This window comes from Leptonychotes weddellii, chromosome 16, assembly GCF_054177405.1.
Source record: "Leptonychotes weddellii isolate Sample4059 chromosome 16, ASM5417740v2, whole genome shotgun sequence".
Taxonomy (NCBI): domain Eukaryota; kingdom Metazoa; phylum Chordata; class Mammalia; order Carnivora; family Phocidae; genus Leptonychotes; species Leptonychotes weddellii.
The window spans coordinates 24,534,430-24,549,239 of NC_138384.1; the positions used below are offsets into that span (position 1 = coordinate 24,534,430).

The window sequence follows — 14,810 nt, forward strand, 5'->3', positions numbered from 1 at the left end:
TCCCCGCCTGCTGCGAGGGACATTCCTGCGACTACTCCCTTTCTTAAGAGAGAGGGCCCAACTGCAACGTCCTAACTGGAGCTTAGGTTCACCGCTGACTAAGCCTCCTCAACCTTCTCCAGCCCTCCTGCTGCCTCCAGAAGCTCTGGGAAAGAACCAGGGGCTCTTGGCCCATTCCTGTCCTTACCAGCCATGGGACTTTGGATAAGTCTGAGCCAAAAGCCGCCCCCCCCCCAACCCAGGATCATTTTCTCAGCTTCAGAACGGGGAGTCCCTGTCCTCTGAGTACTCAATATCTGTCTTTCCTGGGCCCAAGCTACACAGAAAGCAAAGACCAGCCTTGCAACATTCATAGTGGTTTCCTCTCCCACAACACCTACCCCCACCCAAATCTGCCTCCATCAGATGCTATCAGAGTTTAACCACGCAAATATGAAGCAAATGAACTGACAAGCAAAACTGCACATCTTGCAAAAAGTATGGGGTTTCGGGGCCCCTGGGTGGCTCAGTCGGTTAAGCAGCTGCCTTCAGCTCGGGTCATGATCCCTGGGTCCTGGGATGGAGCCCCACGTCCGGCTCCCTGCTCAGTGGAGAGCCTGCTTCTCCCTCTCGCTCTGCCTGCTTGTGCTTTCTCTCTGTGTGTCACATAAATAAATAAAATATTAAAAAAAAAAAAGTGTGGGGTTTCATGAAGTTGATGTGACACCGTACAAAAATGAAGCAGAAGCTGACCACAGAGGAAGAGAACATCACTTAGAAATGACCAAGTCCTTCCAGAGAGAACTGCTTAACTAACAAAGGATTCAGAGTGACCCTTGCGTGTGACACTCTCCAATATATTTGCAAAAATGACCCTCTTTCTGTCAAGAGCGATTCTTCATTCTAACGTCTGGCTGGTTGCAATCACAATCTGTGTTAATCATGAGCTAAAGCTAATTTTTCTTCAGCACTTTTAGTTTCCTTTTCAAGGCAAAGTCCCAACGCGGTCTGGTTCCCCTCACTATCTCTGTGATGTTTTGGTTATCTTTTTAGAAAGATTCACCGTAGGGGTGCCTCGCTGTCTCAGGCAGTGGAACATGTGACTCGTAACCTCAGGGTCCTGAGTTCAAGCCCCACAGTGGGTGTGGAGCCTACTTAAAAAGAAAAAAAAAGAAGAGAAAAGAAAAAAAGATTCACTGCAGTGGCCTTCCAGGTACAGGATATGGTGAGGAGAGGCGCCCGACCCCATTTCCCGCCCAAACCGCAGACACCTTATTCTCAAGGGCAGAGGAAGCCCCCCAGCCGCGGGGCGCACGCTAGAGCGCCTTACCGTAATTGCGCGGGGACCGCCGGCCCGGCCCTGTCGCCCGCGGTTAGCACCGAGGCACTTCGGAGACAATCTCCGCCGGGCAGGCCAAGTGCCCTACCACGCTTCTCGACAGGCGTGAGGTTACTCTGATGAACCCTTTTGTGGTACAAAGGGGAAACTGAGGCCCGGTGAAGGGCAGAGCCTCGCTGCTCCGCGGCCACTCGGCGACAGAGCTGGCACTAGGAAGAATGCAGGTAACAAAAGTGAACACTAGGTCAGCGCGCCCCACGTGCTGAGCCCAGGACAGGCGGTGCCCACTTCTGCTGCGGGGCGCCTAGTACGTCCTTGGCGCTCGGGAAACCTGAGGCGGGAAAGCCGAACCCCGCGGGGCCCCCAGACCCTGCCTTCCGTCCCCTCACCCTCGGCCCCAAGCGGGGGTGGGGCCTCCGGCCGGGACCCGCTCGCTCTCCAGCAGAGCCCTCCGCCCCGGCCCGCGCGCCTCGCCCCACAGTCAGCCTGGTGCCCCCACCCCAGCTACTCGGCGGGCCCGGGTCACACTGTGGCCGCCGCTGGCCGGGGCCCACCGCCCCCGCCCCGCCGTCTCCTTTCCCTCCCCTCCCCCCGGGAGGGAGGAGGAGACTCGGCGGCCCTCCCTCGGCCCTCCAGGCGGCGGCCGCCGCGAGCCCCGTGCCCGCTCCGCCCAGCCGCGGCGGGTCGGACGTCCGGAGCCCGCGGGTCCCCGGCCGAGGTGAGCGGGGGCGGCAGTGCAGGGGGCGGCAAGCCACTGCGTCCCGGGAACTCCCTCCAGACGCCGAGCCCGCGGGAGGGAAGGGGTTAAGTTGGGGGCGTGCTGAAGGAGTGGGGCGCAGCGTCCGCAGCAACCCCCAAACTCCGAGGAGAACTTCCTAGCCCCCTCCCCGGGGTCCCCCCACCACCCGGGGTCCCGGACCTCGTGTGTGGAGGGGCTGCGGGGGTTGGGGGGGAGGGCAGGGCCGCCTTCGGAATGCTGCGGGCAGGGACCGGACGGGAGGGGGGCGGCGGGCGGGGGCGGAATTTGGAACTCTCCCGGGGGACCCAACGTGGTCACCATGGCGAGTGCGGGATGGACGGGCGCACGAGCCAATGGGAGCACGGCGCCGCCGCCCCCGCCCGAGGTAGCCGCCAATGGGGGCCGCGCGGCGAGGTGGGTGGGACCGCGGGGTCAGGAGCCCCCTTTGCCCTCCGCCAGCCGCTAGAGGGAGCGGGGCGTCTTTGCCGGACCGGGGCGGCTGGGGAGGGGGCGAGGAAGTGAGGGCCGACGCGACTCATGGCGTGGGAGGGCAGAAAGCGAATTTCTGGAAGGAGTTGGGGCAGTTAGAGCGATGGCTCAGTGCGAGGAGAATGGAGTGGGCCTCAGTTCCCTCACCGTCCTGATGATGCCAATGGATGATAGCTGGCAAGCCCGTGCTCCGCCCGCGGCTCCTGCTTCTGTATCTTAAGTGTGGGTTGGTTCGGGTTGGTTCACCTTGACACAGGGTCTGCCCACTTGTTGGACAGAGCTTTTAGGAATCTTGGTAGTGCATCTCCCCATGGTACAGGCAAGGAAACAGGCCCAGACAGGGCAGAAAGTTTCAGATAATCACACAGCCTATCAGTGGCAGAGCCGGGACTGGTGGGATGTCCTTTCTAGCAGAGAGATTAGTTCAAGGAGTTGCTGAGAGGCCAGCTGGCCCGCGTGAAAGGCACTCACTCACTCCATACCATCTATGCCTGGCCACTTGGCCTGATGCCAGAGGACCCCATCCTGTAAGTGTGCCCAGGGGCATCGTGCCCTTAGGTAGACGTAACCCAGGAGGGGAGGCATCCAATCCCAGCACTCCAGCCCCACCCCCCCAGGTCACTCCCACTTTGCTGCTGGTACTCTGTGTGGATGTGGGCAAGTAGCTGCTACTCTGGGCCCAAGTTGGCCCATTATAAAGAATGGTGTTCTAAATGTGAACTGGGACATCTTTGTGACTCCTCAGTCTGGGATGGGGATACCTGGGACAGGCCAGGGGTGCCTACCCCGGGACTCAGGTCTAGCCTACAGGCCCTGCTTACCTCCCTCCCTCCTCTCAGTCCTCTCCGGGTGATCCAGGGGCTGCAGCCCAGGCAGCACGTCCAAAGGACAGGTGCCCGCAGTTTGTGGGCTGACCAGCCTTGGACCCTGCATTTATCCAATCAGGCTGTCCTCTGTGGTTTCCTGCTGGGCTCTGCTCCCTGCCCACAGCCAGGCCTGTGGCCATGGGCAGCTCCAGAGCGCCACCTGAAAGGTTCTGGAAGGACATAGGGGGTTTCTGAGTTTGAGGGAAGAGTTGGGCCAACGGGCGACCCCCAAACCCCTCAGCTGGCCCCCATCCAGGCTTCAGCATTGCTCACTTCTCTCACTGGATATTGAGAGTTATCTAAACACGCTAAGGACAAAACACAAAGTTATTCTCCTGTGGGCCACTTAGGCTACCTCGGGTAAGAGGACTGATCCCTGACCTGGCCATGAGATGACCTCTGGCTTTGACCTTAGCCACAGACAGTTTCAGACACCTGCCTGTTTCGGAGCCTGGCCACAAAATGACTCCTTATCCTTAGGATCACTCAATCCTCCTTCTTCACTAGGGAACCCCTAACTGTCCATCTTCTATCCATCAGCCTAGAAAGCATTTATGCAGCATCTGCTGTATGCTGGGCCCTGTGCTAAAAGCCAGAGAGACCAAGATTTCCTAGTGACTACTGCTGAAGAACAGGGAGGTGCCAGTGCTTTGGGAACACTAACATACTCTGTGTGAAGTCAGGGAAGGCTTCCCAGAAGAGGGTCTTGAAGGATGTGTAGGATTTTGCTGATGGAGAAAGAAGGAGGGAGAGACCTTCTAAACAGTTCCACAAGCAGCAGGAACCACTGGTCACTTTCTGTGGACAAGGTGGATGAGGGCCTAGCCTGAGGCAAGTATGGGATCAAAACATTCTAGTTTCTGTCCTAGAGTGGGCCAGCAGCTGCCTGGGGCAATGAGGATGGCTGTGAGACTAGGGTTCAGGAGATCTGAGTCCCACTGGGGAGGGACTGCCCAACTAAGGGGATGCAAGGTCATGGTTTAGCCTTCTGCTGGCCACCCCACCAGCCAGCTTTAAGCAAATCCTGTATTCAAGGCCTGTCCTAGAAGCGGTGGATGGCACAAGTGTCCCATCTGGGTCAGAGAAGCGTGCGTTACAAGAGGAGAGGGCAGTTGGCCAGATCTGACAGTTTGTAGGGCTGTGCTCCCTGGGGAGCAGTTGGGGCTGAGGAGATCAAGGCATTTCCTGGAGGTGGTAGAACTGAGCTTGAAGGACGGGTGGGGGTTTCAGAGTCGGGGGGCGGGGGCATTCCGAGTTGGGGGAACAGCCTGGGCAGAAAGCCTGAGGATTAGAGCAGGAATAGACCCGTCTGGCTGGTGGGAGGCAGGAGAGGGGAGGGTGGGGTGGGGAAGGCTCTCTGGGGCCTGTGGTGGCTGGTCCCTCCCCAACCTGCTCTTTGGGGGGGGTGGTGACACCCTAGGGGAATCAGGAGGCCACCCCACATACAAAACACCACACCCTATGGGAAGAAGACACTGAGCCTGGTGGGGAGGGGCCGGGCCGGGCAGCCAGAGCCTGTGTTGAGCTTCTGTGTTGCAGGACTCTCAGTGAATGTGACCGTTACTAGGGCTGTGTGTGTGTGTCCCCAAGGCTATGTCATGTGAGTGGGGTGGGAGCCGGGGGGGTGAGGGGAGGCGTTGCTAGGCAGGGTCTGGCTGCCCTGAGTCTACACAGGGTGCAGGGTTCCTGGTGTGCTGGGAGCAGGCTTCTCGAGAAAGCCAGCTTTGGGACCCCCACGCCTTCCCCCACGTTGTGCACACACAGCCTCCAGGGGACCCTGGGCTTGCAAGAGGAAAGGCAGGAGGGCTGTCCAGAGCTCCTCTTACCCCCTTGCTCCCCTTCCTCCTCCCCCAGCCCCCAGGAGGGCCTGGGCCAGGCCGCTGGGAAGGGCAACAGGAGCTGAGTCTGGAGCCCACCCCTGCCTTTAGGGTGGGCGCCTGGAAGCCATTAGGGCCTGGGTGGCACCCGCCCTGCCCCTGCATGACAGGCTGGCGATTCCTGGAAGGAGCCCGCCCCCACCCCACTGAGCCCCATGCCAGGCCTGGTGGCTCCCAGAGGCACAGAGGACATGGCAGTGGCCCCCTCCCTGCCGCCCTGTCCGCTTAGGGGCGGCCAGAAGGGCCCAGCAGACGGAGCCCGGAGGGCCTTCCTACCACTCCCCATAACCAGCGCAGCTATGGCGGGCGCCGGACTGGCACCCTGGGATTTCCTGCCTCCTCCCCTCCCCCTCGGGCTCTCACATTGTTTTTCTTTTCCAAGAGTTTCTCCTCGTGGAGCTGGGCCAGGAAAATGGGGAGAGGAGGAGTGTGAGTGCCCGTCTGTGTGTTTATGTATGTCCGTGTTTGTCTTAGGGGTGAGTATCTGCATGTCTCTGTCTGTATCCGTCTGTGTGTTGGCCTGCGTGTGTCTCCGGGTGCATCTGTAACTCTCTCTCTCTCCAGGTTAGCATCTCTGCGCATCCGTAGAGCTGTGGGTGCATATGGTCCATCTCTGAGGGTACGTGTGTCTGCCCATGTCTTCATATCTGTGTTTGTGTGTCTGCAGTTGGGTACGGGCATGCAGAGATGTCTGTGAATGCAGATGGTATCTGGGCCAGCCACCTCACCACACGGGTGGGGAGACTGAGTCAGAGGGCATGCAGCCTGCCAGGGAGTTAGTGGTGTACGGAACCTACTTCCGTGTGGCCGTGTCTGGGTGTGCAACTTGGTCTCTGCGGGTGTTATTGGCATTGAGACATACAAGTTTGTATGTATGAAACTCTGGGTGGTGACAAGGCATCACCAAATACTCAAGTGTCCCCAAATTGGACTATTAAAATGCAAATTCCCAGCCCCACGCCTACTGACCATGAGTCGGGGCAGGGGAGGAGGGGTGCCCAGGAACTGCATTTTAAACAAGTGTCCACGTGAATCTGAAGGACCCCTTGATCAAACGCACTGGTCTCCCTCACCCCCATCCCATCCCACTTCTAAAGGTGGAGAAACTGAGGCCCAGAAAGGGGCAGTGGCATACATGAGATCCGTGACAGAGCTGAGCCTAGAACTGATGCCTGGTGGAGGCAATTAACAAACAGCCAACAGACTAGAGAACGGCAGTAGGGTCGCTGGACCGCACTGAGACGCTGACGGTCCTGACGCCCGTCCACGTGGTGGGAAAACCAGCCGTGCCCGCTGGGACAGGGAGGCAAGATAGGCAGAGCAGTGGAGGTGCCCTGGGTTGGCATTGCCCGGAGAGAAAAGGACAGGAGAGGGGCTGAGGCAGCGAAGGCGTTGGCCAGGGCGAGAGTAGGGCCATGGAATGGGCGCTGGGCAAGGGGAGAGGGGCTGGGGTGGGCAGTGGGGACAGTGAACAAGTGGTGGGATCAGGGGCTGGAGCCCCTTTTGGGACCGGAGAAGTTTTGGAGTTGGACTCCTAGAGAGCGTGAGCTTGGGCTTGACACTAGAGAGCGGTAGCAGCTATTGCTGACAACAAAGGGTGTGGCCACTGGTGTGATCTGGTTGGCATTTTTATTTTTTGACAGAGAGAGACACAGCAAGAGAGGGAACACAAGCAGGGGAAGTGGGAGAGGGAGAAGCAGACTTCCCACTGAGCAGGGAGCCCGATGCGGGGCTTGATCCCAGGACCCCGGGATCATGACATGAGCCGAAGGCAGACGCCCAATGGAATTTTTAAAAACTCCCTCTGGCTGCTGCAGTTCCAAATGGATTTGAAGAAGGCACAGCTTGGGCGCCTGGGTGGCTCAGTCGTTAAGCATCTCCCTTCGGCTCAGGTCATGATCCTGGGGTCCTGGGATCGAGCCCCGCATCAGGCTCCCTGCTCAGTGGGAAGCCTGCTTCTCCCTCTGCCCTCCCCTTGCCGGGGGACAGGACAGGGAGACAGTGGCTAGGGTCGCCCAGGTGGTGGAAGGTGATGGTGGTGGCCGACAGGTTAGTGGCAGCATAGGAGGAAGGTGGCTAGCTCCTTGTGATGTGTGGCAGACAGACTGGACAGGACTTGGAGGTGGCGGGGGGGATGGGTGCGGGGAGAAAGCAGATTCTAGAACGTCCTCCACAGCGTGAAGGGGTGAGGAAGTGCTCTTCTCCCAGAGGGGGCATCCAGAAGGAGAAGCCGGTTGTGGAGGGAATAGGAGAAGATGAGTTCCAGTTTGACGAGGCTGAGTCTGAGTTATCTGAGGAGCACCATGATAGAGGTGCAGGGGGGTTCTGGAGCACAGCCTGGGCTGGAGAGAGGGAGAGCCCTTCCAGCCTCTTAGGGGCAGGAAGGAGGGGGCCACAGGCCTGGGGGCAGGACCTGGAGGGCGTGCCCATCTGATGGCTTCCCTTTTCCTGGGAACTCTGACATGAGATCACCTGCTGAGAGTGAGGGGTTAGAGGTGGGAGGAGGGTGGAGAGGGGACAGAGAGGGTTGGCCGGGCGGTGTTGGGAGCAGTCGGTGTTGAGGCACTTGGCTGTGGAGCGGATGAGAGCCCCACCAGCGGGGCATAACAGGGGAAGGGCTGCCCATCAGGGCAGAGGGGCCTGCGGGGAGGGTCTGTGGGAGAGGCTAAGCCGAATGGGGAAGGGAGAGCATGAGGGGCATGACGTCCCAATGGGCTGCTGGAGGGGGTCAGGGCAAGACCACCATGGAGAGAGAGGCTGACAGGTTGGGGACAGAGGAGAAGGACATGTGTCTCACTTCTTTTTTAGTTTTTATTTTTATTTTTTAAAGATTTTATTTATTTATTTGAGAGAGAGAAGGAGATAGAGCATGAGAGGGGGAGGGTCAGAGGGAGAAGCAGACCCCCCGCCGAGCAGGGAGCCCAATGCGGGACTCGATCCTGGGACTCCAGGATCATGACCTGAGCCGAAGGCAGTCGCTTAACCAACTGAGCCACTCAGGCGCCCAACTGAGCCACCCAGGCGCCCTCTCACTTCTTTTTAAAGTGCTGTGGCCCAGAATAGCAGGACCCAGCAGTGGGACCTCTCACCACTGCCTCACCCCCGCCATCTAGACTCTGGCTTATTTCCATCCTAACACCAGAGCATGCGTCGCTTTCACCACACACCGCACCCTCACCTTACCCTGTACCTGGAATCAAATCTGGGCTTCAACCTTTCTGAGCCTCCACTTTCCTCTGGAGTAAATGGGAGCCGTTTCCCTGGAGTCTGCTGAGAAGAATAAATGAGATAGTTCACATAAGACCATGGGCATGGCACCTGGCCTGCAGTCAGACCTCCACAAATGTCATTGCCATTGGCATCATATGCTGGGACGGAGACAGTGGCCAAGAGCCAGCCCCAGTCCTCAGCAAACTCACAGCCTGGGGTGAGGACGGGGAGCAGGGGGGGGGGGACACAGATAAATGGTAGGTGAGATTGATTACACTAGTGATGGAGACACAGGTGGGCTGGGCCACCTGGCCTGAGGTGGTCCTGGAGGACTTCTAGGAGGAGGTGATAAGTCAGATAAGTTTTAAGCCTGAGAAGAGTTAGCCCAGTGCAGGAAGAGGCAGGGAAGGCAGTCCTGGCAGTCGGTGTGCAAGCATGCTGCACTTGGGGTAGAGATGGGGAGTAGTACAAGTCATTCACTGGGTGACATGGGGCTTGAAGGTCAGGGACAGCAGATCAAGGTTTCAGATCAGCTGCCTTGGCTGCAGGGTGAAAGGACCTTGCAGGAGGGTGTCTGGAGGCCAGTGAAGAAGCAGTTACAGGCCCAGGCTCACCACTACAGCCTCAATGGGGCTTTTCGGGGCCAGACCGTTTCTCTCCTCCCGCTTTTGCCCTTGCCGTTTCCGCTGCGCGTCTTGCCTTTCCCATGGCTGAGCTTATGGGTATGGACAGATGGGGGCCACGGCCTACTAACGGTTGTGCTCTCCCACAGGTCCGAGGAGGAGCGGTGGGGAGCGGTGGCCAGCATGCACAGGGGTATCGCGTGCTCCGGACTTCCCCCGTGCCGCCCCTGAGTCCCGCCCGGAGTTGGAACCCGGGGCCCGCCCGCGCGGCCGCACCATGAGCCACGGGCCCAGCCCCCGGCTGGCCGAGTCCCCGCAGCTGTCCAAGGGCAGCCTCCTGACCATCCTGGGCAGCCCGTCGCCGGAGCGCATGGGGCCGGCCGACTCGCTGCCGCCCACGCCGCCCAGCGGCACGCCCTCGCCGGGGCCGCCGCCCGCGCTGCCGCTGCCGCCGGCGCCCGCGCTGCTGGCCGACGGGGACTGGGAGAGCCGCGAGGAGCTGCGGCTGCGGGAGCTGGAGGAGGCGCGCGCGCGGGCGGCGCAGATGGAGAAGACCATGCGCTGGTGGTCGGACTGCACGGCCAACTGGCGTGAGAAGTGGAGCAAGGTGCGCGCCGAGCGCAACCGCGCGCGCGAGGAGGTGCGCCAGCTGCGCCAGCGCCTCGACGCGCTCACCAAGGAGCTGGCCGGCGCGCGGCGCGAACGCCAGGAGGCGCAGGGCGAGTGCGAGGCGCGGGGCCGCGAGCTGGCGCGGCTGCGGGGCGCCCGGGGGGCCGCCGACCGCACGCCCGACGGGCCGGAGCCCGAGCCCGACAGGGAGCAGGAGCCGGTGCGCGACGTCGGGTCCGAAGTGCCCCAGGGCAGCCAGGTGCGCGGCGCGGCTGGGGCTGTGGGGCTGGCTAGGAGGCGGGCTCCTGGGCAGGGCCCTTGGCGCTGGGGTCCAGAAGGGGGTGCGGCGGGACTGAGAAAGGGGGTTAGGAAGGGCTTGGTCCCCTGGGAGGTTTCACTCTCCTGCGTGGGCCTCTGCTTCGCGGGGCCTGAGGACGGCATTCTTCCCGAGAGGCCTGGCATCTGGTGGTCCTTCCACTCCCGCACGTGAGCCGTCAACAGAACCTTAAAATCGTCCCTTTGGGGCAGAAGCGGGATCGAAGCTCGTGCCTGGTAGGCATCTATTAGCAGCAGAGCCGAATCTATTCATTCGTTCAACTTGAATGGGGGGGGGGTAGGGGGTAAACATTTATAACCCACATCAGTCAAAGCTGAGAGGTGGGAGGTTGTCAGGGCACTAGGAGCACAGAGAAGGTTCCTGAACCAGGCTTTGCAGATGGGGGCTTCACAGAAGCTTTCCTGGAAGAGGTCCCATTTCAGCGGAGACTAGGAGGTTATGGAGGAATTCTCTGTGAAATGTGCAGGCAGGCATTCTAGGCATGTAAAAGCCCAGAGGCCGGGAATGACAGCTCCCATCATTCTGTGGGCACCTGCAGACAGCGTTAAGCTCCGCATATGCAGGATCTAGTTAATTCTCACAATCCCAAGAGGGGTTTGCTTTGTGGATGAGCACACTGAAGCACAGGGAGATTAAGTACCAATGTCTCCCAGCTGGTGACTGCAGTGCTGGGTAGTTGAACCCAGGTGAACTCCGGAGTCCGTGGTAATCATCAGTGTGGCTGGAGCGTGAATGGTGGGGGTGGAGGGCAGCATCCCCCAACCCAGCAGCCCTTCTAGGAGCAGAGTCCAGGCTCAGGTTCCTCCCAGCTCCATCCCCAGATGGTCCAGTTCCCGCAGCTAAGATTCTTGGCTGCCCTCTCCCCTCCCTTGCCCAGCTCCTGCCACCCCTCTAGGCTAGGGTGGGCACTGCTGCCTCCTGGTGGCTGAAGCCCCCACGTCCCCAGGCCTGCCTGGTGTTTGGAGGTGGCGTTCCTTCATTGCTGTTCTCTGGGGCAGACGATGACAGCCCCTGTCAGCCAGCCTCGTGGTGCTATTCTTGTCCTGTCCTTGCTGTGGTTGTCAGTCACACTTCAGGAGGTAGCAGGTACCGTGGCAGGAGCCTTGAGGTTACAGTCAGTTTTTTCTCCAGCCCAGACACTTCTGTGTTCTGTGACCCAGAACCAGTCCCTTCCTTCCCTGTTTCCCCATTTATGCAATAAGGCTTTGGACTGAGTGATGTTTGAGGCCCCCACCCAGACAGTCTGAGATACATTAGGAGTAGAATCTCTGTCCACAGGTAGTTCTCAGGGCCACTGTCCCCATCCAGATAGGGAAACGGAGGGCCAGACAGGGAAGGAGATGGCCTGGACTCCGCTAGAAAGGTCACGGGGGAAGCCAGGCTGGGACAGAGGCCATGGATGTCTCAGGTCTGTGGCCAGAGGCAGGCCTTGGGTGCAGCAGGGGCAGCCCGGAGGGGCAAAGGGGAATGGGAAGCTCAGGGGATAGGCACTGAGTTAACAGTCTCTCACTACTTTCTGTCTGGGAGCTGGTTCTGCTCACAGGGGCTGCCTTCCTGTGCATCTTTTATGTCACTTACTTCCTGGTGCCTTAGTGTTTGCACCTGAAGAATGGGATCTTAGAGCCGGAATTCCTTTTGGGGGAATCTAGTTCTTATCCATTGTGGGAGTCTCTGCTTCTACATGCCATTCGCATCAGTGTCCCACCATATGCTTGCATACTTGCGATGACAGGGAGGCTCACCACCTGCCCTGGGAAATCTTCTAAGATACAGGGAACTGTAGTAGCTGACTCTGTGTGCAGTTCCAGGAGGTGAAGGGGAGAGGCCCAGAAGAGGAGGTGTCTCTCCCTCTCCAGGGATGGAGAGGCAGGCTCCAGAAGAGGGTATTGGGGCCCAGAGGGCTGTGTGACTTGCCCAAGGTTACCCACCAAGCCGATCCCAGACCCAGGGCCTGGGAAAGGCCATGAGGTCGGCCAAGAGAGTGAGGGCTCAGCAGCCACTGGTCCTTCCTCCACCTTGGTCCCTACAGGAGCTGGAGCTGGTGGAGAGCCTACTGAAGAGCAGACCAGAGGAGCCTGAGGGCTGCTGGGAGGCACGCAGCGTGGGGGCCGGAGGCCCACGGGGCAGCTCAGGCCGCCAGGAGCGCAGCCGGCTGCCCTGGGAGGACACGGCCACCATCGAGGAGGATGCATCCAAGTTGACCGCCCTGCGGCTGCGGCTAGATGAGTCCCAGAAGGTGCTGCTCAAGGAGCGAGAGTAAGTCCCAGCAGGGAAGCAGGGCCCCGGGGGCCGGCCGGGCCACGCCAGGGCACCCTCAGAATCGCACAAAGTCAGTGTCGTGGAATGTGAGACTCGCTGAAGGTGCATGGCACTATTCAGGCTTGAGTCTTGGAACTTTAGAGCAGTGTGTTCTAACTGGGGCACCCCATGCAAGTTTTGTTTTATTAATTCAAGTAACATGTATCATGCATTTGCTCTGGGTCAGACCTGTGCTCGGCAGTGAAGATATAGCCGTAAATGAGCCCAAACCCTCCCCACTCCCCGCCTCATGGAGCTTATGTGCTAGTGGGGAGACTGTGTCATGGGCAAAGATACAAGCAGGGAAGGAGGGTCAGGGAGGTTGAGGGGTTGCAGATGGGAATCGGGTTTGGCCCAGTTGAAATGGAGACGACAGGGAGGCAGTTGCGTATGTGAATGAGTCTGGAGTTCACGAGGCAGATGTGGGCTGGAGGTAAAAACGCAAGAGTCAGCAGGGAATAAGTGATTTCAAAAGCCGTGCGCTGGGTGAGGGAGGTCAGAGGATGGAGCCCTGGGGTCCTCTGACTTTAGAGATCAGAGGAAGAGCCCAGCAGCGAGGAGACAGGAGAAGCAGGTCCGGGAAGGGTCAGGGAAACCAGGAGCACCGTTTCACAGAGGAGGGAGTGAACAGCTGGTCAAGGAAGAAGAGGACTAAGCGCTCACCAGAGGATTTAGAGTGTGGAGGTCGCCGGTGACCTTGATCAGGGCACAGGCCTGATTATAATGAACATTCTGTAACACTCCCTTTCTGTCCAGAAATTAAATGCATAGATAGTATGAAGGCAAAGATCAGGGAGATGCTTGTATAAGTCAAGGAGAACCAGAGATGGCCCGCAAACTCCCAGAAGCAAGGGGACAGGTTCCTTCTCATGGTACTCAGTCAGAGCCAACCCTGCCGACACCTTGATCTTGGACTTCTGCCTCCAGAACTGTGAGACCATAAATTTCTGTTTAAGCAAGATGGACAAATAGCAGCCTGTTTCACTAACTGAAATATAAAGCAGGAATGTAAATATAGTGTAATATACATATTGTGACATGGACGTGCTGAGGCCCAGCTCCACTAGAGGAGATAACGAAGTGCAGTCAATCCTTGGACAATATGGGGGTCAGGGGCACTGACACTCCCCGCCCCCACGCAGTTGAAAATCTGACTCCCCAGATTTGATCCCCCAAAACGTAATTCGTTGACCAGAGCTTTACCGATAATATAAACAGTCGATTAACATGTATTTTGTACGTTCTGTGTATTACGTGTTGTATTCTTACGATAAAGGAAGCTAGAGGAAAGAAACCATTAAGAAAAAGGGAGGAAAATACAATACTGTACCGTATTTATCAAAACGACCTGCGTGTAAGTGGATCCGTGCGGTTGAAACCCAGGGTGTTCAAGGGGCAGAGGTAGTCAGAATCGGGTGCCTTTACAAAGAAGGGTAGTGATAACCCTCCCAGCCAATACTTACATAGCACGTACTCTGAGTCAGGCTTTGTGTGGATGGGCTCAGTTAAGTCACCTCCCAGGACAGCTACAAAAACAGCAGGTGCAGCGTGTGGGGTCCGCAACTCAGATACACAAGCGCCGTCGAGGTGGCGACAAGATTTCCTGCGAGAGGAACAGCCTTTGGTAAAGTTCTGAGCCAAGCATAGCGCACCGTTCTTTCAATTTATACAGCGATCTGGTCCTGGGGAGACGCTGTGAATACAAAAGATACTTTCTGTTGATGTGTGAATCAGAGTGAGGGTCTAGGCTCAGATGGTTTGCACACCTGGGGGTGTCTGGCAGGGCATGCACGCTTTACAGGGGATGCGGGATCAGTCCCGGAGGGTGGGATGGCCCTGGGCCTTCAGTGCAGGACATAGGCACCCCTTGTCCCTGCCCACCGAGTGACCAGGTCATGCAGGGTTACCAGAAATGCCTCCTAGAGGGTGGTATTGTCTCCTGAGAAGCCCACGTTAGAGGCGGGAGATGTCAGGCTCCCCGAGAGGGAGGCTGGTCGGCGGGGGGTCACGAGGCACAGCATGCTGAAGAGTGAGGATAACGTTGAGCACCTACTGTGTGCCGGGGCCAGGCCCCGTGCTCATTACCCACAGCATCTCACTCATGCACGGAGCAGAGTGCAGAGTGGGGATCGTGGGAGATATTCCCCACCCAGGGAGGACGACGAGAGGTGACCCCTCCATCTGAGACCCAGTGGACAGGGTTTTCCAGCTTTTCTGACCCCAGAACCATGTGTTCAAACCAAGCCTTACAGGCAACAACCGTACCTAAAACAGAAACAGGGGTCATATTGGGCAGTTGAGCCTGAGACACTTGACCAGGCATGGTCAGTGCCCTGGAGTCCTGGTCACCTGCCCACATCGTGAGCTGGGCGCCTGCAGTGGTGCAGAAGGTGGGGAGTAGAGCTCTTTGCAAAAGGAGTGCAAACCCTGGGCGGGGGGTGGGG

General features: G+C 58.7%; 1 protein-coding gene across 1 annotated transcript in view; it reads left to right on the plus strand.

Annotated features, from left to right (window-relative positions):
- Window positions 1-1,784: 1,784 nt before the first annotated feature.
- CCDC102A (coiled-coil domain containing 102A) overlaps window positions 1,785-14,810 on the plus strand; it is an 18,309-nt gene continuing 5,283 nt past the window's right edge. Inside the window, exons 1-4 of the mRNA XM_081807884.1 lie at window positions 1,785-2,036; window positions 9,272-9,990; window positions 12,098-12,324; window positions 14,696-14,756. Of these exons, the coding sequence (XP_081664010.1) occupies window positions 9,400-9,990; window positions 12,098-12,324; window positions 14,696-14,756 (879 nt within the window). The 5' untranslated portion in view covers window positions 1,785-2,036; window positions 9,272-9,399. The remainder of the gene's footprint in view (window positions 2,037-9,271; window positions 9,991-12,097; window positions 12,325-14,695; window positions 14,757-14,810) is intronic.